We start from the raw sequence: 23,568 nt of genomic DNA on the forward strand, positions 1-23,568 counted from the left end.
AGGATGTATAATTGGTTTAAAACTACCCCTGAACACGGGTGCCATTGTAATCTTTTGTGTTCAAAAATAATTTCTCCAACTGCCTGAAACCATTCAATTATGTTTTTAGAGAGCACACAATACCGGAAGTGGACTTAATTGTGAATGTGTTTAAACATTCTTTAAACGTCATTTTAAACATTTGCCTGTCTGCATTTTCAGCCTGGAACCGCACACAGTTGGTGTTGTACCTTATATCTTCTCTGTCTCACGGGGGTCAGACGGAGCCAGACACAACGTCCACCTCTAAAACACCACCCCCACCTGAACGTTAGAGGCAGGGCTCAGAGAGTAAAGGCCAACCGGACCCACTTTAGGGGCAGATTTACTGTGGAGGGTGGGGACTGGTTGATTTCTAGCCTGGTCTAATTCCAGCGTGTGTAGCACAGTCTGGATCAAACCCTAAATCAGACCCCCACCCTGAGTGTGAGAGCGAGAAAGAGAGAGCCCGACCCATTGCTGAATTATTTTCTATGATTGATTTCCATCCAAAGTGCTTAGGAGCCTGTTTCTTACCCGCTGCTGCCTATATTTCGTGCTGCCTGTATTTCACAACATCCGGCATTTTGGTTTCCGAACTTTTGAGCAAGTCTGTCCACGGTGTCCACCATTTTGGCTCCTCGGCATACAGTTTCCCCACCTCCTCTCTCTCTCCAGGCATCGCGGGCAGCGACTACATCAACGCAAACTACATCGACGGCTACCGGAAGCAGAACGCCTACATCGCCACACAGGGCCCACTGCCTGAGACGTTTGGGGATTTCTGGCGGATGGTGTGGGAGCAGAGAGCAGCTACTGTGGTCATGATGACGCGATTAGAGGAGAAATCCCGGGTGAGCGTCGTTCTAGCCCGTAGCGCCTCGGCCAGGGATTCCTTTGTTAGAATAATCCTTCCACTCCTCCATTACAGATGATAACGCAGGTCTTGTTATCTCATGGTACGTTTTAGTGGAAAGTTCATTGACTGTTTAAGCAGCCAAGATCGATGTCCACGGGTTCAGTGAAGTTCACCTTCGGGTAACGGATGTGGAGCTGGAGCGGGAGAAGGAGGGAGCGTCTTTGCCCCTCAGCAGGGAATTCTCCCTCTCCCCAAACACAGTCGCCCAGGAGCGTCCCGGTCCCCCAAACTTCTCACTCCGTGCTTACTTACCTACATGCCTTACTGTCTTCCCCCCTCCCAAAGAGAGATGTAATCAGACCCTCTTCGGGGCCTGAATTGACTCCACCTGTCCTGGGGCGCGCACACACACCCCCGTCAGCCAGAGGCGGTACGAGCGTGCGTGTGTGCATTCGCACATCTGTGCGGAGCCAGGTGTTTCAAACTTATTTAAATGGAGACTTGACGCATGTCAGGCTTTACGGAATTTTGCCGCTACGTCTGGCCACTAGATGCACACTAGCAAAATTGGTCACTCAGAAAGCGATTGACATCATAGCTACGGGAGCCGGTGTGCGAGTCGGCTGAGCTATCGTCAGATCAGATGCCTTCCTGCACACTCTGTGAATTTCCACCTAATAAACTGTTCAGCGATGTTTTCTGCCCTGTGGAGTGGATAACCCCAGCCTCCCCAAACCCCTACCCACCACCACCATTGTTCATATCGTCCATCTCTCTGTCTGCCTCCAGATCAAGTGTGACCAGTACTGGCCCAGTCGGGCCACAGAGACGTATGGCATGACCCAGGTGACCCTGCTGGACACCATCGAGCTGGCCACCTTCTGTGTGCGGACCTTCTCCTTGCATAAGGTAGGAGTCCCAACCACCACTGACCAAATTCAAGCTAACCCTCGTAACTTCAGAAGGCCACACCAGGTACCGCGCCGAGCCCGGGGAGGTGTTTTCGAGGGTTGAAAAACATCTGGAGCTTAAGACAAAGCATTATGTTTTTTAAAAAAAAAAATCATATTTTATTACATTCATACATATAAGCAACATTTCGATACCGTTTTGATGTTGCTGCTCATTAAAAAAAACTTCTCAGAACATTCCAGAAAGCTAGATGTTCAGGCCTTGAACAGACTGCCGCAGCATGGCCTCGAGTCGGTGCTTAAACTTTGCAGAGTGGCAGAGTGCTTGCATTTACATGACTGAGATCTTTTCCTGAACATCAGAGGACTAGTGTACTATCCCAAAATGTTCCATCAAAGATGGAACAATACGAAGGCTTGAGTGGTTTTGGAGGCAGCAGTGTCATGTCAGCTGTGGCAGCTTCAGCGTGCCGCAACGCACTTGAGAGGCCTGCCGACTAAACTTGGACCGAAGTTTTGTACGCGGATACCCGAACGTCACCTGCTTTTAGGAGCGAGGGGCTTCCGCTCGAACCGTGTGCTATTAAGGAGGGAAACGGGAGGCTCAGAGCTGAGCAGATGCCACGCGAGCGACAAACCCGCCTCTACCTCTCTCTCTCTCCCAACCACCGGGAGAAAAGCTCTGAAAAAAAGTGAGAAAAGTGTCTGTCACAAACGCGCGCGCGCAAACACACACATGCACGCACAGCATCTTACTAGTTTCCCTCAGGAGCTGAACACTTTTCTCTTTGGGGATTCTCAACACTATAGTATAAGGAGAAGTGAACATGACTGCTAACTGGGAACAGGTGAGGCGTGTCTGGAAAGAGCTTATATCCTTTTCTCCAGTCTCGTTCTCTCCTGTGTTTTCTCCCAACACACATCCCCCTCACACACACACGCACACACACACAGAGACGCAGGCATACACAAATGCACCAATAAATGCGTAACCTTTCTGTCTGCTGCATCTCCGATCCATCATCTACCGTGGGCGTGCGGAGCCGCACAGCACTTAGCTTCGTGAGTAGGGGAGGAGTGCTCACTGGGTAATTGGCGGCGCGCCGTCTGGCCGACGCCTGGCGGTCAGCCGGGTGGATTGGGGATGTGAGGCAGATCTGTGGGGTGCGCTCTCTGGCCAAGGCTGAATGCTAATGCTCGGGGTCCTCACCAGTACCCCATTTTGGCTCCCCGGGGGAAGAGCAAAGCGGATCCTCGGGACAAGGGCAGATTTTTGTCAAATGCCGAACCTCTCGGCAGTTTGTGTGCAGTATGTGCATATTTAGGCTTTGTTTTCATGTGCACACATGCTGCAGGTGGAAAGTGTGTGTGTGTGTGTGTGTGAGTGTGTGTGTGTGTGTGAGAAGCATGCAGCAGGAGGCAGCAGAAGAGAGAGAATTTGTGCTTAATTATGTCATTTATTTATTCACTTACTTCGAGAAGCTTCTGTAACACAAGCAATACTGAAATGGAAAAACTCATTTTAAAGAGAAAAGGAAAAACAAGGACAGAACAATGTGAGTCTTCTCTCTCGCTCTCATGTGGCCAGGCGTGTGTTTTTGTGATCTGAAACTTTTTTTGCCGTTGTCAAGGACTGGGCGTTCTGAGCCCACGCGTCCATGATCACTCTATGCTTGTGCTGACTGACGTGCGGATTGTTACTTCCCCCCTGCCTCCCTCCCTAAGATTAATCTCTTTCTCTCTCTCTCTCCCTCTCTCCCTCCCACCCTCCTTCTCTCCCTCTCTCCCTCCCCACCACATCTCTACCTCGCCCTCTTCAGAATGGTTCTAGTGAAAAACGGGAGGTGCGTCAGTTCCAGTTCACGGCATGGCCGGACCACGGCGTGCCCGAGTACCCCACCCCGTTCCTGGCCTTCCTGAGGAGGGTGAAGACCTGTAACCCGCCCGACGCTGGTCCCATCATCGCCCACTGCAGGTGAGAGACAAAGCACACAGACCTCATGAAGCTCCGCCCACCCGTTGCTGGCCCCTCCCTCGGGGCTGGGCAGTGCCACAGAGGGATAGCGCTGTGAGGCCGAGCTCTCTCCTTCTCTCTCTCTCTCTCTCTCTCTCTCTCTCTCCTTCTCTCTCTCTATCTTTTTCTCATGCTGTCTTCAATGCATTTCCATTGTAACTCATTTTGGAGAAGGCCATGCTCGGAGAATCAGCTCGGAACGTTTGCTCTTTAAAAACACACACTACTATAGCACCTGTTCTCTTCAGCTGGGCATGGAATTAATCTTTTTCCATGCCAGGCATTCTGGAATTTTGAAATGAATATTGTATTAAAATGATCCCTTAATGCACAAAACACCTAGAGTAATTCTAATGAGTGCAGGGGCCTCAGAATCCCCGACAAGCTTCCCTAGTTCATTTCTTGTCTCTATCTGCGTGCGCGCGTGTGTGTGTGTGTGTGTGTGTGTGTGTGTGTGTGTGTGTGTGTGTGTGTGTGTGCAGTGCCGGCGTGGGCCGGACCGGCTGCTTCATCGTGATCGACGCCATGCTGGAGCGGATCAAACACGAGAAAACGGTGGACGTCTACGGTCACGTGACGCTGATGCGCGCGCAGAGGAACTACATGGTCCAGACAGAGGACCAGTACGGCTTCATCCACGACGCCCTGCTGGAGGCGGTTGCCTGCGGCAACACGGAGGTGGCCGCACGCAGCCTCTTCTCCTACATCCAGCGGCTGGCGCAGGTGGAGGCCGGCGAGCACGTGACCGGCATGGAGCTGGAGTTCAAGGTAACGCACCGGCACAAACCTCGCAGCCCGGGAACGGCTTGCGTCGAGCCTGGTTTTCCCACAGCTGCCCTCCTGTAATTCTGCACATTTAAGAATTGTGAAATACAGCGGAATCGGGTTGGTTGTGATGTCTCCCGTTGCCTGTCCGTCATCAGAGAGTCCCACCTAACCTTTACTAGGACCTCGGAAAGCAGTCCCGCAGAAAATCCCCTGTAGAACTCTGCTAGCTGACAAGCTAACACTTTAGCGGAGGCGTCTGATCTAATAAGCTCCTTAATGACAGTAGATGAGGGCGAATTTGAATCTGTCCTTTTTGAGGAACGTCGGGTTAACTTAAAATAGATCGAGCACCCCAGTCTGCAGGGTTGCTGATTTCCCAACGAGGAGTGTGCTGGATCTGTTCGGCATGGCCCACCCCGTGGCTGCGTTTCACCCAAACAGTCCTTTCCCGCCATGGTGTCGCTATGGTGATCCCCTCTCAGGCCTGGCAAGCGCATGCTCGTCCTACACAGAACTCTGCAGCCGAATGCACACGCAGAGGCAGGCCCTACCCGCCCCAGTCACTAAGACATCTGCGATTGGCTAGTGTCACTTTGATTGACAGGAGACTTTGACTGAGAGGAACGCCCTCCCTTCCACCCACAGAGCAGCGGCGACGGCGTTCGGGGTTCGAACCGGCAATCTCTAGCCGATCTTCTGAAAGCCGCACGCAACGCCTCGCTAGGCGTTGGTCCGGGGAGCAGCAGACATCCCGCCGCACCGCACCGCGACCTGTCCGAGCCGCTCTCGACCCAAATGCGTGCCGAACTGTAACACGCTGTGCAACGGTCCGCTAAACAACTCTCCGCAATGTAGGGGTGCGTCTGTTGGCCGGCAAGCGGGAGCCGGTGCCGTCTCCCAGAGGGTCCGCAATCACCACAACAGGGGCACGTTATGTAACCGCAGTAGGGACCCAGAGGACTGAGAGCTGCCACTGCATTAATTATAAGAGGACGAGAGGAGGTGGTAATTAATAGCTGTTGATGACTAACGGGCGGTGGGGGGGGGGTATGGAAGTAAAAGAGATCGAGTGCGTTGGAGACGCCGTCATATAAACAAAAAGGGATTGCAACTTCTTAAAAGGGCTGACCAAGACACCATGTGGTCCCATTCCGCAGAGAATCAGAGATACAGGGACTGCACCCACATAAATGTTCCAACACTTTCTGGCAGTGCCGCGGGCCGGCTGACTAAGTCACGTGACATGCGTTACGGAGCTGATGAGGGGATAACATAGGCAGCACGGGGGAATAAGTTGCTCATAGAGGAGCCGCCCACTGTCATGTAGGACTTTACTGTACTCCTTCCTCTCCGTCATTCTTATGCGTGTGTGTGTGTGTGTGTGTGTGTGTGTGTGTGTGTATGTATGTGTGTGTGTGTGTGTGTGTGTGTTATGCGTTTGTGTCCCTATGTGTGTTAAAAGAGGGGAATGCCACTGTTGCAAAAAGAAATAACAGTGACCCACTTCAAGTAAGAGTTTCGGGGGATGATGTGTTACTGGCTATGACATGTGACTGTGCTGACAGGTTTCTCTGCATCTGATTGAGAAATGAGCACTTAAATGTACATTAAATTTAACAAACAACCCAAAAGCATTACTGCTGTCTGTCTTGCTGTATGAACTGTTCTCCATCATTCGTTTAGCCTGGTAGTTTTCCTGACACTGATATTTTAAGATAGCTTTAGGATATGTCTCCGGTAGAAAGTACAGTGTAGTACAGTAAGTCGCTCTGGACAGAAATGTATGTGTAAATGTCTTCAAGCACGGTCCTGTATTTGAACGAGCGGAGCGAGGCCGCGTGGACAGCCCCCGGCACGTCTCACGTCTCAACCATATCTCGTCTCTGCAGCGCCTGGCCAACTCCAAGGCCCACACATCTCGCTTTATCAGTGCCAACCTTCCCTGCAACAAGTTCAAGAACCGCCTGGTCAACATCATGCCCTACGAGACCACCCGCGTGTGCCTGCAGCCAATCAGAGGGCTGGAGGGCTCCGACTACATCAACGCCAGCTTCATCGATGGCTACAGGTGGGCTGGTGCCGCTCACTTGCGTGTCTTTGTCTGTCTTTCTCTCTCTCTCTCTCTCTCTCTCTCACTTTCTTTGTGTCCAGGACGTGTCTTCTGTCTCCTGTCTTACTCTATTACTTTTAATGAGGTCAAATCCAAGTGTCATACTGCAGACATATGGCACCATGTTTGTTCACTCTTAAAACAGCTTAAAAACATTTTAATAAACATGTCACACTGACATCACTAAATACACTTATGTAAACAAGACAGTATGTATTTCTCTGGCTATGCATCGTATTGCTATTAGCTATACTTGGCTTTATTTGTAGTTCCATTACTGTACACTGGGGGGAGCAGTGCATGAAAGCTCTGTATTTGTCTCTGTAAAGTTTGGCCTTCTGTAGGACTGTTTACAGATGGTTTACAGATCCTTGAGTAAACAGTACAATGCAAAAACTTTTGAGCCGGGTCTCTGTGTGTGTGCGTGATTTAATTACACCTTGACTAATGCATTTAAACAGGCAACAGAAGGCCTACATCGCCACCCAGGGCCCGTTAGCCGAGACCACGGAGGACTTCTGGCGCATGCTGTGGGAGAACAACTCCACCATCGTGGTGATGCTCACCAAGCTGAGAGAGATGGGCAGGGTGAGTGTGAGGAGATACATGGGGATGAGTGTGGGGTGAGTGTGGGGAGATACCTGGGGGCGAGTGTGGGGAGCTGCAGGGGGTGAGTGTGGGGTGAGTGTGGGAAGATACCTGGGGGAGAGTGTGGGGAGCTGCAGGGGGTGAGTGTGGGGTGAGTGTGGGGAGATACCTGGGGGAGAGTGTGGGGAGCTGCAGAGGGTGAGTGTGGGGTGAGTGTGGGGAGATACCTGGGGGAGAGTGTGGGGAGCTGCAGGGGGTGAGTGTGGGGTGAGTGTGGGGAGATACCTGGGGGAGAGTGTGGGGAGCTGCAGGGGGTGAGTGTGGGGTGAGTGTGGGGAGATACCTGGGGGAGAGTGTGGGGAGCTGCAGGGGGTGAGTGTGGGGTGAGTGTGGGGAGATACCTGGGGGAGAGTGTGGGGAGCTGCAGGGGGTGAGTGTGGGGAGATACCTGGGGGAGAGTGTGGGGAGCTGCAGGGGGTAAGTGTGGGGTGAGTGTGAGGAGATACGTGGCGGTGAGTGTGGGGAGATACCTGGGGGCGAGTGTGGGGAGCTGTGGGGGGTGAGTGTGAGGAGATACGTGGCGATGAGTCTGGGGATATATACCTGGGGGCGGGTGGGGTGTGTTGGGTTAAAATTATGAACAAACCCACCTGTCCTTCAAATGTCCCTTTGGATTCTCCTACAAGCGATTGCAGGGCCGCACAGACTCAAAACACGGGTCAAGTGGTCAGCAAGAAGCTCTGAGTTTATTGAGGAGAGAGAATGTGTGTGTGTGTGTGTGTGTGTGGTCTAGGCAGGGGTACAAAGATAAGTAGATGGGTCAAGGTGTTACTGACAGATAAATTAGAGAACATAAAGAACACGCTGAAAGTGATAGTATAACAGGTCACCACACGGTCAGGACAAGCATGGAAATCAGGAGGGTTCCTCCTCAAGAACAGCAAGTATATATAGTGCTTCACCCACTATCTTATAGAGTAATATTCTAGGAGACTGTTTTACTCTTACAGTAGAGGGTTTTGTTATTATAAGAGAATTTTATTCTTACAGGGTCAGCAGGGTAATCAATAGAGATGGATTGAGTGAGTGTGTGGAGATGGCTGCCGTGAGTGTGTGGAGTTGGGTGGGGTGAGTGCGTGGAGTTGGGTGGGATTGGTGTGTGGGGAGATGGGTGGGGTTAGTGTGTGGGGGTGGGTGGGGTTAGTGTGTGCGGAAGGGTGGGGTTAGTGTGTGGGGATGGGTGGGGTTAGTGTGTAGAGATGGGTTGGTTTAGTATGTGGAGATGGGTGGGGTTAGTGTGAAGAGATGGGTGGGGTTAGTGTGTGGAGATGGGTGGGGTTAGTGTGTGGAGTTGGGTGGGATGGGTGTGTGGGGAGATGGGTGGGGTTAGTGTGTGCGGATGGGTGGGTTTAGTGTGTGGAGATGGGTGGGGTTAGTGTGTGGGGTTAGTGTGTGGAGTTGAATGGGGTTAGTGTGTGGGGATGGGTGGGGTTAGTGTGTGGGGATGGGTGGGGTTAGTGTCTGGAGATGGGTGGGGTTAGTGTCTGGAGATGGGTGGGGTTAGGGTGAAAGGCACACACACCAAGAGCCACAGTAAAGACTCCAAGACAGCATCTCACCCTCATTAGGCTGCAGCTCTGTGCATGCAGTAATTTCCCTGATCAATAAAATCACTGAAACTTTGTGACACTGTATACCAGCATCTGTGTTTAGAAGATTGTTATTAACTGTGTGTGTGTGTCCCAACAGGAAAAGTGCCATCAGTACTGGCCAGCAGAGCGTTCTGCCCGCTACCAGTACTTTGTGGTGGACCCAATGGCTGAGTACAACATGCCCCAGTACATCCTCAGAGAGTTTAAAGTTACAGATGCAAGGGTGAGTCACCCTCTCTCTCTCTCTCTCTCTCTCTCTCTCTCTCTCTCTCTCTCTCTCTCTCTCTCTCTCTCTCCCTCCCTCCCTCTCTCCCTCTCTCCCACTCTCTGTCACATACCCACATAATCTTCTCACCTAACGCACACACTAGTCACACGTGTCAGATTAGGCAGCCTTCTGCCAGTGCAGACACACAATATTCTATTCATCCACATTAAACTGGCTTAGTTAATTACCTGTTCTTGTAATTACCTGTGGAAAATTACCCATAATGCCACGGTGCTGGGGAGAGCAGGCTGTATCTTAGCCGGTCGTTTAATTGTGAGTGAATCATCAGACTTCTCCCCAGAAGTCACTGCATCATCTCACCCACACGCTAAGGACAAGTGTAGTCAGAGGGTGTGAGGAGAGGGGGAGAGGGGGATGAACAGAAAGGAGAGGGGGATGATATGGGAGAGAGTGAGAGAACAAGGACGAGACGCCTACAGTAAATGCACAGTCGCTGTAGGAAGAGCCCGTCGTATATTTAATCACACAGTTTGACACGTTTTATTCCAAATTCACTAACATTTTCATTTCACACCTCATTTTTTAGACAGCTAATTTGTAATGTAGGATCTTATATTAATACTGTTTCCAGTAGAGCCGTTTTAATTCACATTTACTGACTGATTATTAGAATAATAGACTGAATAATAGTCATATTGTGCAATGTAAGCTGAATGCACTAATTTCAATACACTAATACTGTAAGATTACAGGATCAAGCAGTAAAATTCACTGAACTGAATTGAACTAAATTGAATTGACATGTACAACTGGAAGAGAAGGAGCGATGGAAACCTACATTGAAAGTACCGTGTATAGAACTGCGGAGTACTTTTTAGTCTCATGCCGTGGTCGTCCTGTAACGTGAGTAGCAGACGACTATTCATAAGCCATCACTGCTGTCGTTCACTCACGCGTTGTCATTCACTGTTACACCTCGCTAGTCCCCCAAATCTGTGAACATGGTGCATTACCCTTCACCCACTCCAAGACTCGCAGCTCCCCAACCCAGCGCGCATGGCCTTCGCAAGCAGCACCTTGACAGCTGACGTTTCCTGCTTTTCCAGAGAGTTTCACTGCGCCACTTCAAAGAATCAAATAATAAAACCAGCACATTCTTGTGTTTCACTGAGTATTTTTGCCCCAAAATAAACAGCTGGACGGCAAAGTGTACCCATAAAAGCTAAAACCATTGAGTTAATAAGGTAAACGGGTCGCCATAGCGCATACACTGTCCGGAAAGATGAACTGAAGATTCTACCTCAGGGCAAGAGGCTCACCTAACCCCGTACCAGAGGCTTGTTTGAGGCTGTTGCCCTGTACGTAAGATTAGGGGTCAGCTGCCCTTTTGCCAATCAGATACGTGTACACGGACCTCCTGGGGTATTTAGGGCAAGAACCTGGTCCAAGGAAACCGGATCATCTTCTCGAGGGAAAGCCTTCTGAAAGTTGCAGGTGACACCTTTATGCAGGTGACGTAAGCGTTTCCTCTCCCAACGGCCTTGAACTTGTCCGGCTCCAGTTCTTAAAGATGGTGCCCGTCACTCGCCCTCGTTCCGTTCCCAAAACGGACACCGCGACAGCGGAAGCTGCGCGCGCTGTCCGCACTCAGCCTGCTGACGGTCGTCCGGGAAGTTTGGACAAATTCTTGACAATGGCCCACATACATCTGACTCAACTCTGGACTAGAAGCCGCACAGACGTCCAGTTCCGGTTTTGTTGGCCAGCTCTGTGATGTCGGCGCACACGCGGTGGCCTAACTTCACATCCCCTGCATGTAGCAGGCGTGACGACCGGCCAGCTGAAGATGGATGCCTCGGGGGAATGGAAGGACTGATCTGCAGCAGCTCCTCCAGCAGCCGTGTACCAGCAGCCGTGTACCAGCAGCCGTGTACCAGATGCCCGGGAAACAAAATCACCTTCCAGGAGTCGCATTGATCCACTCTGCCCCATGCAGATGTTTGTTAATGCCCACTTAAACTGGCCTTCTCAAAAGGGCAGCATCCTGCCATACAGCAGTCTCTGGGTACAGCAGTCTCTGTATACTGTAGTCTCTCTGTACAGCAGTCTCTGGGTACAGCAGTCTCTGGGTACAGCAGTCTCTGGGTACAGCAGTCTCTGGATACAGCAGTCTCTCTGTACAGTAGCCTCTGGATACAGTAGTCTCTGGGTGCAGTAGTCTCTGGATACAGTAGCCTCTCTGTACAGCAGTCTCTGGATGCAGTAGTCTCTAGGTACAGTAATCTCTGGATGCAGTAGTCTCTAGGTACAGTAATCTCTGGATGCAGTAGTCTCTAGGTACAGCAGTCTCTGGATACAGTAGCCTCTCTGTACAGCAGTCTCTGGATACAGTAGCCTCTCTGTACAGCAGTCTCTGGATACAGTAGCCTCTCTGTACAGCAGTCTCTGGATACAGTAGCCTCTCTGTACAGCAGTCTCTGGATGCAGTAGTCTCTAGGTACAGTAATCTCTGGATGCAGTAGTCTCTAGGTACAGTAATCTCTGGATGCAGTAGTCTCTAGGTACAGCAGTCTCTGGATACAGTAGCCTCTCTGTACAGCAGTCTCTGGATACAGTAGCCTCTCTGTACAGCAGTCTCTGGATACAGTAGCCTCTCTGTACAGCAGTCTCTGGATACAGTAGCCTCTCTGTACAGCAGTCTCTGGATGCAGTAGTCTCTAGGTACAGTAGTCTCTGCATACAGTAGTCTCTGGATACAGTGGACTCTGGCCATTATGTCTGCCAAGCCACAGCAGACCTCCTGCTCTGGGAGGCAGAAAGCAGCAGCTTGAGACCAATGTTAGCCAAGCCCCACTCCCCACACATGGCTGAAGCATGCTGAAAGGGTTGCCATGGGGTGGATGCCCCCAGAACTTTCCTCCCGTAGGTCAACAGGGATAGCAACTTTCTATTGAGCTAATCTGGTGAACACCTTCATTGACACGGTCTTCTGGTTTTGCTTTGTTTTGTTTTTTGAAAGTTTCTGAGCCTGGAAAACTGCTAGAACTTTCGGTCTTTTCCATCTCCACCTACGATTCTTTATCAGTGGTGAGGACCTCTCAAACTACCTCTGTCCTACCCATAAGTCCGTGCTCTTATCCCAGGTTTCTTTAGCCTTCTCATGTAACTTGAGGGCTTCAAACAGAGCCGTAACATCATGTCCAACGTTAATACAAACTGTTACATCATCTGCTTAAGCAGAGAGTGTAATCCTTAGGTCAACCCCCGAGATATGAAAAGCAATTGTGCACAAAGGCAGAAGAAGCAGTGGTTTAATGGCTGAGCTGTAAGACTGACCAGATAAAGGGTAACCTCACCTAATACCTGCTGAAACCAAAACTTGTTGGCTTAAGACGCCCCTCCTCCCTAGTTTAACCTTGGCTAATAGGCCAACATGCTATAGCTGTAGCATTTCAAAAACCCATCACCAACACCAAACGCATGAAGTATTGTAACTGTGATTGTAAGGTATTTTACAATCAACACAGTCAATGGCTTTCTTTTAGTCAGGGGAAATGAATCCAACATTTCTATTAAAAACACTGCGTATGTCCAAAATGTCGTGCACTAAAAATAAACGATCCATTGCAGACAGAGTGAGTGAGTGAGGGAGGGAGGGAGGGAGGGAGAAGGCAGCGTTCCAGGCCTTTGATTAGGATGAGGGTGACGCTGTTTGATGTGTGCGCTGTGTCCCAAGACCTCACGCTCTCTCTGTGGATGAGATCTCACTCCCTCCCTTACACCACTGTAATGTGGCCTCCTTCCACTCCAGTTCAAAAATATTACAAATATTCCACTCTTTCAATCTCTCTCTCTCTCTCTCTCTCTCTCTCTCTCTCTTTATCTCTCTCTATCTTGGGACCATTGTTAAGGGTATTGTGGCGAGTCTCTTCTCTCGTTGCGCTCATCCATCAGTGCGGGTGGGTGGGTGATAGTTGATGGGGGTGATGGTGCCCTCTCCCATCGATCATCCACCCGGATCGTCCCGGTTTACACTCCAGAGCAGGACGTATGAGGTGCCACACACCCCATCTGCCTCCCCACAGACTTACTGCACACACAAAAACAACTGCAGATCCAGTAGAAAACCAACTACCGGGTCATAGCTGGAAACGAACAGAAATAACCAAAGTCTTTTTATTTTGGTTTTGTATTTGTATTTGTGTATTTAGGCTTATTAACCCCGTTAATAGAAGACTGTGGTCAATGGACACACACATGGTCTCAAACGAACACCAGGGTGCTTGACAAAGCTTGATCTGACACTCTCTCTCTCTCTTTCTCTCTCTCTCTCTCTCTCTCTCTCTCTCTCTCTCTCTCTCCCTCTCCCTCTCCCACTCTCCCTCTCCCACTCTCTCTCCCTTCTTTCGTGTCTCAGGATGGGCAGTCCAGAACAGTCAGGCAGTTCCAGTTCACTGACTGGCCAGAGCAGGGCGTGCCCAAGTCTGGTGAAGGCTTCATTGACTTCATCGGGCAGGTTCATAAAACCAAGGAGCAGTTTGGCCAGGACGGCCCCATCTCTGTCCACTGCAGGTGAGCAGCCAGTACACACACACACACACCATTCTGATAAAACCATTCTGTATAAAAATAAAATAAAAATGAGGTCTGCTGCCCATTTCAGCTGGCATAGACACACACACACACACACACACACACACACACACCCAATTCCTCATCACACTGCTTAAACCCCTAATAGCATCTTCAGATTTGATGCCTGTGGTTAAGGCCCCCTATTATAAATACAAAGCCTCCACACTAGTGTCCGTAACCATGGCAGCACCATTTAATACGCAAAGCAGCTCCCTCCCAAAGAACATTGGCCTCCAACTTCACATAAATAATGACCGAGCCCCAGCTCTGTTCATTTAACAGCTGCAAAGTGGTCGTATTTTACTGGCACCAACCTCGTTAGCACGCTACTGAACAGAAGATCGCACTAGGTGGGTTGTCTGAAGTGCCGTTCCGGGTGCAGATACCGAACCCCACGCGATGCGGGGACCGTGCGCGGGACCGTGCGCCGTCTGTCAGCATGCATTTGCTTCATTGCCACGTCTGGGTGGCGTTCGCGTTTGTTCATACTCCAGTAATCCCTTGTTAAGCTACTTTTGGCCTCACGGCCATTCTAGGTTAAAGACGCGCATGTAAACCCTGATCAGAATGTGCTGGCTGTTTCTGAGGATTAAAGAGTAGATGCCTGGATCTGTTTAATCAGACGAGTCGTTTAACACTCTCCGCCGTGCACCTGACGAGCTGTGTTTGTGAAAGGCTGGGGATTTCGCCGTCTGCTCTCGTGTGCGCTGTGAATGTTTGAATTTTGAGCTCGGTGTGTGATATACGCACTTGTTGTGTGTGTGTGTGTGTGTGTGTGTGTGTGTGAGACTGTGGCAAAAGTGCTTCATTGCTGGGGGCTGATGTGCTTGTTCCTATATAGATGTTCCCTCCCATAGAGGAGAACAATATCCCTTTAGATTTTCCTCATATTCCTCTGTTGCATTTTGACTCTCTCTCTCTCACACACACACACCTTTCTTTTTGTTTATTCTGGCCAAAGCATCTTGCGTTTTCTATAGCCTGTGTTTAACTTTTGTTTGTTTTTGTTGTTGTTTTTGTTTGGAGGGGGTATATACTCCTCCTGTCCTTTTCCTCGATCTGCTATATATCTCCTTTTTCCTTCACTCCGTCTCACACAGCACCCCCGATAATCTCCCCTCCCTCCCTTCCTTTCCCCCCACCCCTCATGCCTCCTCGTCGCTCTTCCATATTTCAATATCTAACATAGCCGTGGGGTTTAGCCAGTAGCTGTCTTGAGTATGCAAATGAGAGGGCGGATCCTCTTACTCCCGCCGCGGCTCTACCGCTGTCTAACTGCGGCTTGACAGAGTCAGAGAAGAGCTCGTCGGCAGAAGGCTTTGCTGTCGTCGTCCTGTGATGTGGAGAGTCTCGGTGCCAGACGCGCTTTATTTCACACGGTGCAGGGGGCCTGCGCCTTCTCCCGCCCCTCTGCCGGGCGGACGGCCGTTTAACGCGCCACCGGCGTGACACGAGGCATCTAACGCCGCGTCGTTCTGATTCTCGACGCAGGAAAAGCGGCCCGAGCCTCCGCGTGAGCGCTCGATGCCGCGAGCCGGCCGCGTTTCGCACGCCAAGCCTGGCCGCCCGGCCCCGGCCTTGCCGAGGGGACATGATGAAAAATAAATCTGTTGTCATATCAATTATTGTTCCGTGGAAGGGAAGAAGGAGTGACTTCACAGCAGAGAGGCTTAGGGAGACAGCTTTAAAGCACTGATGGATCAGCCTTAAGAACTCTCCTATTTCAGGCACTGTCATAAGAAAAAAGGCTTAGTGTGTTTGTGTGTGTGTGTGTGGGGGGGGGGGGGGGGGTGCTTACGTGTGTGCATGGGCAGCTGTTCCTACTGTCTCATAGTATCTTGTTTTTGATGTCTGTGTTTGTGTATCTGTGCATGCAGTCTTGGTCGTGCCTGAATGTGTGTTCCGGTACAAACGGCTCCTGAAGTTCCTCACCACTACGTACTAGTTTGTTTTAGGAGAGCCGTGGGGTCCTCGCCTTTGTAAACCACCTTGAACGCATCCAGAACAGCCGGCGCCACAATCCTAACAGTTCTTTAGAGCAAAATCTGCAAAGCAATAGCCAGGGCTGTCGTTCTCAAACTCAGGACTGACCGGTCGATTCTCTTGCTTCCCACAATGCAGTGCCGGCGTGGGGCGGACCGGGGTCTTCATCACGCTCAGCATCGTGCTGGAGCGCATGCGCTACGAGGGCGTGGTGGACATATTCCAAACGGTCAAAATGCTGAGAACCCAGCGGCCCGCCATGGTGCAGACCGAGGTGAGATGGAGCTTGCCACACTCCCCGACCCAGTTCCAGCCCAGTTTAGGGCTACACCCTGGATTTATAGTGCAATAACCTTCTCTCCCTCAGCTCCAGTCCCACCGGGCGCTCCTGCTCTTCCAAACATTTGATTCAGCGTGTTTGTTAATTATCGTATCCTATCAGTGGTTAGTTATTTGATTAGAAAGTTGAGACTGTGTTACGTGCATTAATTTCTCACCATTTAAGTAGTCTCTCGGGCACCTACCCCGACCTTACGGCAGGCTAGAATAACGCCCTCCAATAACATGTTCATGAGCGCTTTCCTCTGCTTTCTTTCGCCCACCCCCCCAGGATGAGTACCAGTTCTGTTACCAGGCAGCGCTGGAATACCTAGGAAGCTTTGATCACTATGCAACGTAAAAAGCCATCTTCCTCCCCCCTGCCCATCGCCTCCCCACAGAGCCTTCCGAGCCATACAAACTTGCTTGAAACAATTGATTAAAAGAAAAAAAGATCCAAGGGGAGGATAAAAAAAGAAAGTCAAACGAGTTCTCTCTCTGTGAAATTAGATTAAAAGGGACGGTTCACGAGGACAGTGGACTGTGGAGCCGCCATCAAAAAGTTCAGTCCCAATTGGCCCTCGTGCAGCAGACCTAAGGATCCCAAACAAACTCTCTGTATGTCCTTACTCGTGAGACGGAACCAAACATACTGGGTCGGGCTGCGGGGTGAGAATGATCTATGTGTCGGACCGCTAACCTTCCTCGAGTGTTCTGATGTGGAGGATGTTATTAATCTCTGTGTGAACATATATTTCCCAACCAATCCTGTAAAAGACACGACGAAAAACAAACACCGCGAGTGAAGGAACAGTTACCTGGAACAGCTAGCAGGTCAACTGTCAGAAGCTTCGATCGTCCTGTGTTTACAATTCTGGTTCGCCACTTCAAGAAATGTCCCGTTGCTTGTAGTGAGGAAGTGTTTGAAGGCGGCGTCCTCGCGCCAGTGGCTGCTTCGATGGAGGGGCTCTCAGAAGCAGAAGGAAAGAAGCTTCAGGGACTGCAGCACCAGATCTGTTGGGTTTGTTACTACTCCTTAACCATAGCATACTCCACAGCTCCCTCCTCCATATCCGCGTCTAGCTGAAATTGTAAACCACTCTCCAAGAGGCAGGTGTCGCCGCCGGTGACGAAAGCAACCGTGCGATGGACACTGGAGAACGGGGGACGTGAGCAAAGACGCCGTCGGCCGCAGAGACGCCCGTCTGATCCCCCGCCGCGCCCGTTTGTCCGGCTTCGCGAAGCACGAGCTGACCTCTTCCGGTGCTTTTTGACAACGAGCTAGCGAAGTGTCCATGAGTGAGACTTGGGGAGGAGGAGCCAGGAGCTTGCCCCCCCTCCCCCCTCCCCCAGGGCAGGGGGCATCTTCGATATCAGTGTGGACCAAAGGAACCTTCTCCGTGCCCCGCTGCGTGTGTTTTCCCGGGATCCTAGCATTGATTACCGTTTGGCTGTTTGTTACCACTCCTGGGTGCTGTGGGGTTTGTGACGCACTGTCTTGGGGGGGGGGGGGGGATTGGGGTGTGTGGTGGGTTTCGACCACCACACGGACACACGGGGAGTCGTGGGTTTGTCTGGTATCTTTTGCAACTACGGTGACTTCACATCTCCAGTGACCAAATGCTCATTGACATGAATTTGAATGACTTTGTCCTCTGACTGTGCTATGAATTTTTTTCCCCTTTCTTCGGGCTCTATATACCAAACATGCTGCTTTAGCTGTATGATTCTGTACGTGTGTGTGTGTGTGTGTGTGTGTGGACCTCGTGGGAGACTGAGAGAATGACCGCAGGAAAAACAAGAGTATAAGCCCATAACACACTGTTGTCTTCTGTGGCCAAACAATCATTTCCATCGACTCTTTCTCCTGAAGACCGAAACGTCTCAGATGTTCCTCACAATAGTCTAAGCCCCGCCTGCTCTGCGAGAAGAGACTTTGGTGTGCTCTGCATATGCTCTGTTGCCAGGAGACCTAAGGCTGACTACTTTTCTAAAGCCCAACCGCGCCCTGCCCCCCCACTTCATGGCAGTTCTCCCAGTGGTTTTGTTTTGCCACAACCTGGTACTGGCTGTGCATGAGCAACCCACAGGCAGTTGTGATTAGTCTGGATATAGTGACCTGAACAACAAAAACAACAGTAACAGTAACAGCGACAACAACGGCAGTATGACACAACTCAACCACATCACCGAACTTCAGATCCGTTTACTTTTATGGACATACACGACTCTAGCACATGTGTCTGATGGGAAAGGGGGAAGCTTCTCCTTGTTAGGGCTCTGTGTGCGTGCGTGTGTGTGTGTGCCTGCGTGTGTGTGTGCCTGCGTGTGTGTGTGCCTGCGTGTGTGTGTGTGCCTGCGTGTGTGTGTGTGCCTGCGTGTGTGTGTGTGCCTGCGTGTGTGTGTGCCTGCGTGTGTGTGTGCCTGCGTGTGTGTGCCTGCGTGTGTGTGCCTGCGTGTGTGTGCCTGCGTGTGTGTGTGCCTGCGTGTGTGTGTGCCTGCGTGTGTGTGTGCCTGCGTGTGTGTGTGCCTGCGTGTGTGTGTGCCTGCGTGTGTGTGTGCCTGCGTGTGTGTGCCTGCGTGTGTGTGCCTGCGTGTGTGTGTGCCTGCGTGTGTGTGTGCCTGCGTGTGTGTGTGCCTGCGTGTGTGTGTGCCTGCGTGTGTGTGTGCCTGCGTGTGTGTGTGCCTGCGTGTGTGTGTGCCTGCGTGTGTGTGTGCCTGCGTGTGTGTGTGCCTGCGTGTGTGTGTGCCTGCGTGTGTGTGTGCCTGCGTGTGTGTGTGCCTGCGTGTGTGTGTGCCTGCGTGTGTGTGTGCCTGCGTGTGTGTGTGCCTGCGTGTGTGTGTGCCTGCGTGTGTGTGTGCCTGCGTGTGTGTGTGCCTGCGTGTGTGTGTGCCTGCGTGTGTGTGTGCCTGCGTGTGTGTGTGCGTGAGTGTGTGCGCGTGCGTGTGTGTGCGCGTGCGTGCGTGAGTGTGTGCGCGTGCGTGCGCGCGTGCGTGCGCGCGTGCGTGCATGAGTGTGTGTGTGTGTGTGTGTGTGTGTGTGTGTGTGTGTGTGTGTGTGTGTGTGTGTGTGTGTGTGTGTGTGTGTGTGGAGCCCGCAGAGCAGTGAGCTAAGAAGGCAGTCTGAGAATATAGTGCGTACTAACCGCGCAGTGGAACGAACTGTGTGTAGTCTTTCTTATTTCCAAAAAAGCCTTATTGTTATTGAAACATTATACAAAAAAAAAAAGAAACATGGAAGTATTATTATGATTTTTGTTGTTTTATTTCTCTTACTTTTTTCTCTTGGTTTAGTTTTATAACAGAGATATTGTACTCATTTTTTAATTAGGAGGAGAAAAATGTTCATTTTGTTCATATTATGTTAAAAGACATTCTATTTTTTCACTATAGAAATGTTATGTAAAATGTTTGTGTGTATGTATATATGCATACATCTGTAGGCGATGTGTTTATAGATACACACTCACATATACAGTATATTTAAATGCAGAATATAAAAATGTATCAAAATCTTAGTACAAATAGCATTTTCTTCTCGTTTTTTTTTGTTTTTTCCACCCAGGAACATTTATTTGCTCATATGAAATTATGATTCTGTTTTGGGTTTTTTAAAGGTTTGATAACATGCCACCTGTTCCCCTTGAGACATTGAGGAGTTTCTTGGTACAAAGTTTTTTCTTCCTCTTTTCTTTTAACTTCTCAGAAGACACGAGCCTCTGGATGTATGGCGTTCTGGACATTACTGGTATTATAGTAGTTTCATTAGCATTAGGTAAAAGTATCACGTTGTTTCTTTTTTTAAAGTAGGATTTCTTTACTAAACATTGACTTGACTTTCCTTTCCACATTTCTTAGCTCGTGAACTGTACCCCGATATTTCACCTCTTCTTTGTTAACATTTCATAATTCTCTTTTTTTTTTTTGCTTTTGAATTCACAAATAGAACATCCACTTGTTATATATCAACAATGATCCTGAATATGATACATGTAAATAAACAAATATATATTATATGTATTTGTATAATTTGATCCTCAAGTTTACTGTCTTTGAAGAATAATAATGTCTAAAAGGGGGTGGGACAGACAGCTTCTGCTAACTCACAGATCTCTGGGGACCTTCTTTATCTCCCATCCTGCGCCATCACTCCTTAGTTGAATTGTTTAGATTTTTTTCTCTAGCAATTTCATTTTGATTTTCCAAAATGGCTTTCAGCGCAAAGTCAAGAAAGTCCCCCCATCCCCCATAAGTCTTTGGGTATGTGCATAGCCTTGTCCAGGCTGAGGGTGTGGAGTTAAGCCCTTCTTCACCCCCTTGAATCGACCAGTCAAAGACTGTAGGCTGACGTGTCTCGTATTCCCCTTTTGAAAATGCCACGATCTGGGGAGGGCTGATATGGTCAGCAAACGTGTGCAAAGCCCCAGACAGACTGAATCAGAGAGTAGATTAACAAGCAAAGAAGAACTGATGTCCCTCGCAGCCTCATTCACCACTGGCCCTCAGGTCCTGGCGAGGGTACCAAGCCCTCGATCTGTATTGCTACATACATCACGTTTTGTTGTTTCTGTTTTATCCTTCTTGTGCGATTTTGGTAAGGGATGTAGATCAGGACGTTCCAGCACTGCCTTGTGAACTGCTGGGAGTTTTGACACGCTCCCCGTCGGCCCGGCTCAAAGAAAGAAGACCTTCCTTTCTGATGGACTGACACATTTCTCTGGAACGCCAAAAACTAAGATGGCAGAAGTCTGTGGACGCTCAAGAGTAATGTTGTGACTTTTGTCTGTATCCTGGACCTCTGACAGCAACCAGACTCATCAAATGTTGGATTGATTAGGGATAATACATTGAACCAATACAAAAAAAGTGAACATATTAAAAAACAACTCACACACAAAAAAAAAAAAAAAAGCCAAAATTTAAAAGTGGAAATAGTTTCTCTTTGTACGAAGGCCAAGTGATACTGCTTTCAAACTGTTACTTCTAATTGAAACAATAATTGGTTTAAAGCCACTGTGTATGTAGATATGTTGACTTTGTATTAAAGAAATGTTGTCTGAACATTAGTTTTATCATTTACTTTACCCTACACATTAGACATTTTGTTCAAATGAGTCATTTTACCCAATAATAATAATTTAATTTAATTATTTTTTAATGATTTATTGGTATACATAGGCTGTTGTGATCAAATTTGGTTTAACCAGAAAGACAACAGCATTTAAACTTTTTGTCCATATAAGTACGGACCTCCTAAGATGGATATAACCATATCTGGCAACTTGACGGAGCAATCTTAGCTGTGTCACCATTTGGCTTGAAGCTTAAATTGATGGAGTCTTCATTACACCACTGCCACAAACAGCGTCCCACTCACTGTGTGGATGTCTTAATTCTGCTGATTGATTTGGACACACGGCTTAAAGTTTCATATTCCGATTTTTTTTTTCAGGTAATGATTCACAGCAAGATGTTACTGTGTGTTTGCGAACGTTATTGCTGAATTTCCATGTTTGTTTTTCAATCATCTACACTACAGAATTCAATCAGTATACAGGCAAATTTTCAGGGTATATAATATGCACTCAAGAGTAAGAAAACCTGCTCCTGTCACTGATTATTAATGTTATTGTCTATTACGGATAATACAATATACAAAAGAAACTCTTCAGTTTACCCCCGGTAATGGCGGCGACGAGGTAGGACTGGTTGGTTGGTTTCACATTAAAACCACAGCAACTTTATTAAAGATTAAGCTTTATTAAAGCAACTTTATTAAATTCACATTGCAGTTCTGCTTGGGATTTGTTCTTGTTAGCTGAATGTCAAAATGAAAGGGCTCTTTTCTTTTCACCGGGGCCAGTACTTGAGTTGGCAGCGCTCTGCATTCAGCAGGCCCGGTCCGAAACGGCGCCAACCCTTCACCTGTCGCCATTTACCTGCGTAGTCCCGCCCTTTCTCCCTGTCTCTTTAATACACTCGCCTCGCGTATTAAAACGCATTGGCACGTAGTGCTGTCCATCAAGGCGCTCGAATGAAGACGTGCTCTTTAAAGAGTCAAAGAGGGGGAACAAGAGACCCTCATTTATTACTGGGGGAGAGGGGGGAGGAGGGGATTTGTGGGGCGTAATTATGAGAGCCCGGCTCATTGGAGCTTTGCTAAGCAACCCATCAAAGCACTGTCTCTGACCGAGTGCCCAAAAGCCGCAGGAATTTGTAATAAATGGCAAAGCAATAAATCTGATTATCTGTAGCCCTGGGCTGAACTCTGCTACAAATGACAAATCAATCGAATCAAGCTCTGCGGAACAACTATTATATGGGTGAAATCTGGTTTTTGGTGGTGGTGGTGGTGGTTGTTTTTAGGGTGGTTTTTTGTTTGTTTGTTTGATTATTAAGAATTGGGTAATGAAGGCCTTCTTTGCACGTTCTATATGTAGCCTTTCTGAAAAATCTCATTTCTAGGTTCACATTTTCTAGGTTACTTTTTTAAATGTTGTTTTGTGAAGCTCTCTGGGCCTGACTTGCTTTTCTATTAGATCAAACAAAATAAGAAAATGCAAGAAAGAAGACAGAAATTTTCTGCTTGGCCTTCAGAAAACCTGCGTTAAAGGACTTGCTTCATAATGCTGTAACTAACCCATTTTTTAAAATGGCCTTCAGTGCTCTGAAAGAAGTTTCCACAAGGCTTAATGGGTAAACCTTAGTACATTCCCATTTATTTCTGCAAAGACGTTTGAGTTTCAGGATGTAAATGAGACGGCATTCTAGTTGGCACACAGCCTGTTTTAGTCTTTGTATTCTGCAGGGATTACTGCAGTCTATGTACTAGCTTTCATCAGGCCCGAGAGTCTGCAGCATGAAGATTCTGAAGTCTCTTATCTTATGCTCTGGCAGAGAGAGAGAGAGAGAGAGAGAGAGAGAGAGAGAGAGAGAGAGAGAGAGAGAGAGAGAGAGAGAGAGAGAGAGAGAGAGAGAGAAGAGAGAGACTAGTATGGTGTGGAAGAAGAGGGTAGAAAAGGGCTTGCATGTGCCAGTATAATCAAATCTACTCACTGTTCCTCTACTGCTGTGACATCCAAAGCGATCTAAGCCATTTTATTTAATACAGATTCAAAGGGAGCTTGCGGATCATTGTGTGTCCTGTGCTGTAAATAGAGATAAGAGCCAGACCGGTGTGACTGTAACGTATAGAGGAGAGAATGGCGACGGAAGTAATTGCTTTGTACCCTCTGCATGTGTTTTGTTTGTTCTTCCTCCGTCAGCCACAAAGAATTACCCGCAAGTCTGTTTCTGGAACAAGCTCAGGACTTTGCTGCCCTCGTGTGGCCAAGAGCAGAAGTGGAAGAATGTTTTATGGTGTGATATATATGTAACTGATTATGAAAGTCGCCGAACTGGTAGTGACGAGTTCCACCCTGCCAAAGCAATTGGGGCCTAGCACACACCTTATCACAGAGGACTTCTTTGACCCTAACCTTTA

The 23,568-nt window shown here is 49.0% G+C and overlaps 1 protein-coding gene across 17 annotated transcripts in view; it reads left to right on the forward strand.

The window, feature by feature from the left end:
* The window catches only part of ptprsa (protein tyrosine phosphatase receptor type Sa), a 165,720-nt gene extending 144,574 nt beyond the window's left edge, over positions 1-21,146 (forward strand). For all 17 annotated transcript variants that reach the window (XM_081708290.1, XM_081708292.1, XM_081708296.1 and 14 more), the window contains 10 exons: positions 697-872; positions 1,667-1,786; positions 3,609-3,763; positions 4,285-4,570; positions 6,460-6,638; positions 7,142-7,268; positions 9,018-9,143; positions 13,567-13,721; positions 15,906-16,041; positions 16,378-21,146. In XM_081708290.1, coding sequence (XP_081564416.1) covers positions 697-872; positions 1,667-1,786; positions 3,609-3,763; positions 4,285-4,570; positions 6,460-6,638; positions 7,142-7,268; positions 9,018-9,143; positions 13,567-13,721; positions 15,906-16,041; positions 16,378-16,446 — 1,529 coding nt within the window. In that variant the 3' untranslated portion in view covers positions 16,447-21,146. The remainder of the gene's footprint in view (positions 1-696; positions 873-1,666; positions 1,787-3,608; positions 3,764-4,284; positions 4,571-6,459; positions 6,639-7,141; positions 7,269-9,017; positions 9,144-13,566; positions 13,722-15,905; positions 16,042-16,377) is intronic.
* The last annotated feature ends 2,422 nt before the right edge of the window (positions 21,147-23,568 follow it).

The sequence above is a fragment of the Electrophorus electricus genome, chromosome 26 (assembly GCF_041902795.1).
Source record: "Electrophorus electricus isolate QZ-2024a chromosome 26, ASM4190279v1, whole genome shotgun sequence".
Classification (NCBI taxonomy): domain Eukaryota; kingdom Metazoa; phylum Chordata; class Actinopteri; order Gymnotiformes; family Gymnotidae; genus Electrophorus; species Electrophorus electricus.